The sequence below is a fragment of the Priapulus caudatus genome, unplaced genomic scaffold (assembly GCF_000485595.1).
Source record: "Priapulus caudatus unplaced genomic scaffold, Priapulus_caudatus-5.0.1 Scaffold481, whole genome shotgun sequence".
In the NCBI taxonomy this organism is placed as follows: domain Eukaryota; kingdom Metazoa; phylum Priapulida; class Priapulimorpha; order Priapulimorphida; family Priapulidae; genus Priapulus; species Priapulus caudatus.
In genome coordinates, this window is record NW_014577542.1 from 62593 (window position 1) to 66241 (window position 3649).

Genomic DNA, 3649 nt, shown 5'->3' on the forward strand with positions numbered 1-3649 from the left:
AAATTGTCCGGAGGGTAAATGCCCGGGGGGTGATTGTCCGGATGTAAATGTCCGGGGGTAATTGTCCGGTGGGTAAATTTCCGAGGGGAAATTGTCCGGGTGGTAATTATCCGGGGGGTAAATGTCCGGGGGGTAATTGTCTGGGGGTAAATGTCCGGGGGGTGATTGTCCGGGGGGTGAATTGCAGGGCGGGTAAATGGCATGGGGGTAATTGTCCGGGAGGTAATTGTCCGTGGGTAATTGTCCGGGAGTGATTGTCCGGGGAGGGTTATTTGTCCTGATACCGTCACGATATAGCAACCTATGTCACGATGTAGCAGCCTCTGTCACGATGTAGCAGCCTCTGTCACGATGTAGCAGCTTCTGTCACGATGTAGTAACCTCTGTTACGAGGTGGCAGTCTCTGTCACGATGTAGCAGCCTCTGTCACGATGTAGCAGCCTCTGTCACGATGGAGCAGCCTTTGTCACGATATAGCAACCTCTGTCACGATGTAGCAGTCTCTGTCACGATGAAGCAGCCTCTGTCACGATGTAGCAGCCTCTGTAAAATGTAGCAGCATCTGTAACGATGTAGCAGCTTCTGTCACAATGTAGCAGCCTCTGTCACGATATAGCAACCTCTGTCACGATGTAGCAGCCTCTGTCACGATGTAGCAGCCTCTAGTCGCCATCTGATCCCCTACACACACGCACACACACACACACACACACACACACACACATACACACACACACACACACACACACACACATACACTACACACACACTACACACACACACACACACACACACACACACACACACACACACACACACACACACACACACACACACACACACACACACACACACACACACACACACACACACACACACACACACTCACACACATACGTACGCAAGCAAGCATTTGCGTACGCATGCGCCCAAACACATACGCCAAAGAGAAAAGGGTCGAGTGCCAAAACTATTTTTTAACATGTCACGTCTTCACATTGTTACATCGTTACATCGCTTCAACTGCACTGCACACAGACAAGAATGGCGACGAAGCGCTGGGGGCAGGCTCTGAGAGAGGATAAATGATTTACCTCATGCGTATCTTTAATTTATTAACGACAACTTCAATCATCTTCGTCCAGGCGAACTCGGCGCTGACGCGGGCGTCGTTCTGCGCTCGCACGGAGAAGGTCTTGTTCTTGCAGTCCTGCGCCAGCACGTACTTACACCGGCCCTGGAAGTTATACGTCTTCCCATCGAACGTGATGTAGTGTGGATCGCCGTACACAGTACAGACGGCGTCGTCTGCAAGATAGTAACGAGTCGACGTGTGTGCCGTAGCGCCGTGGAGCCGTGGTGGATGCGTACGTGCCGATACTGAGCGATACGCATCGCCTTGGATTCGGCGAATGTTCTGTTACAGACGTTGGCGACGACGGTACTGCCGGGAACCGGTTTTTTAAGCTAAAATAAACTTTGCCGTGGCTACGTTATTTTATATATACAACAGATGTAAAACGTAGGATTGGTCGTAACAGTTGAATTGGTGCTAGAAGAAATAGACTTGACTTGAATTTTAATCAAACAGCAGTTCTGATTACCATTCTCCTGGTAACGGCGCATATGGTCAGTGGAACAGTCAACGATAGAATTAAACTATATTTTAAATTAAACCTGGAATTATAAATAAGGATTAAAAGTTATTCATGAGGATTTAACTAGAAGACTAGAAAAGTAGGAGTTATTAAAGTTGTTAAAGGAGTATTAAAGCTAGATAGTTAGACAGTTAGAGAGATAAAAGTTTAGAGAGTTAATTACTATCAGATAAGGTTAACTAGGCGACAACGACATCTTACCTTCAACACATCTTGTGCAGCATTCGCTTGACAACTTCTTTGGTTTAAAACCCTGCAGAAAACAATGAGAATGACTTCTTGACAAACTTCTTCGAGAATGAAATTTTTCTAGACACCATTCTTTACATTGAATAAATTGTTTAGCGGTGAATGCATGACGACGAAATCTGCCGGGGCATTGTTATTGCAATTTATTGGCAATTTAATGTTTATGTTAATAATTATATTATATATTTATTAATCAAATTAAATTGTCCATTAAATCTAGATATTGGATGTATGTAAAGGCTACGCGAATCACGTGAAAATGATGTTGCACCTGAGAGCATTTGAGATCCTGTGGGCACTCAATTACATGACACATAATCTCTCTTTCTGTGCACACGCATACTGTACAGGCGTCCAGCTTCCATTCCTGCCCATCCTGTTAACAATAAAAACTGTCTTAAACAACGATAAAAACATCTATATGAGTTTAGCTTTATTACACGATTACGTATTTTCAGTGAACTCGTAGTACTCCATCAGTTGACCCGATTATTATGACGCATATTTTGTTCATAATAAATTACAAAGAGTTTATTATCACGTGCTCATAATGTGTTATTATGTTATGTTATCGTTAGTTGTTATTATGCTGTTATGTGTATATTTGTATTCACAATGTATTATATGTAGTATGAATTCAGATCTCGTGCGGTTTATAGACGGACCTCGTATGTGACATTCCTGTATTTACATGTCTTCTCTTCCTCGGCCATACACTTCGGGCAGCACTCTTCGCTCATCTGTATTTGTAGTTCTTGGGCACAGTCTAGCGGTGGACAAGCCTTCGTATGACATACTGAAGTAGAGTCCTATTCAAAAACAATGGTGAAACTACGAATATTTAACCGATATCATTCTAAATCAAATAAATTTCTCAACCACCACCACAGCTGGGCGATAACATCTTTCAATAAGCAATAAATGAAAAGTAACTCTGATTACTGATAACAAAGCACTAATATTCATGATAATATTGGGGTATTATCATGGGTGGATCCGGAGGTGGGCCAACGGGGCCCAAAAAAAACCCATGTGAGGGGGGGCATAGGGGAAGCGCTGTAAGCTACCTCAACGGGGTCCAGCCACGCATTCTATTGCTTCAGATAGCAATATCTAACTTCTGATGAGCACCAAATTTTAGAAACAATAAAAAGAAAGAAGAACGAAATCCTCAAAAACGACTTCTTCGCGTTTTTTTTAACGTTATATAGTCTTGATTCTTGGATGATGGTCATGGTCATGATAGCTCGCTGGATGCGTCATTGATCTAGATATATAGTAAGACTATCATGCTTACCATACACGTGCAGGATGTGCAAAGACCAATCTGAAAGCTCTGTCCGTCGTTATAGATCTTGTTTCCAAGCAAACAGCGATTGAACACTTCGAATACCATGCGAGTTCCTGAAATTGCACACCGCACATGATCCCTAGTCCCAGCGCAGATAATATAACAGTACGAACGTTCGTAACATCTCGTTTAAGGAAGCTGTATTGAATGAAAAGGTATAGTTAAGATTTCATATAACGTTCGATAACCCTGCCTACATGTGCGGAGTTCTGTGACCTTTATCAATGTAGGTACGCACAATTTTTCAAAGATCTCTCTCTCTCTCTCTCTCTCTCTCTCTCTCTCTCCCTCCCCCCTCTCTCTCTCTCTCTCTCTCTCTCTCTCTCTCTCTCTCTCTCTCTCTCTCTCTCTCTCTCTCTCTATTTCTATCCCTCTATCTCTATCTATTTCT

At 43.2% G+C, this 3649-nt stretch overlaps 1 protein-coding gene across 2 annotated transcripts in view; it reads right to left on the reverse strand.

The window, feature by feature from the left end:
- Positions 1-3649, reverse strand: part of LOC106810875 (BMP-binding endothelial regulator protein-like) — a 69897-nt gene that overhangs the window by 3932 nt on the left and 62316 nt on the right. For both annotated transcript variants that reach the window (XR_001394077.1, XM_014814342.1), the window contains exons 9-13: positions 3205-3311; positions 2573-2716; positions 2179-2283; positions 1860-1911; positions 1095-1308 (exon numbers count right to left, since the gene is read on the reverse strand). Coding sequence is in view for 1 of the 2 variants with exons in the window: in XM_014814342.1 (XP_014669828.1) it covers positions 1095-1308; positions 1860-1911; positions 2179-2283; positions 2573-2716; positions 3205-3311 (622 nt within the window). In the remaining variant the exon portion in view is untranslated. The remainder of the gene's footprint in view (positions 1-1094; positions 1309-1859; positions 1912-2178; positions 2284-2572; positions 2717-3204; positions 3312-3649) is intronic.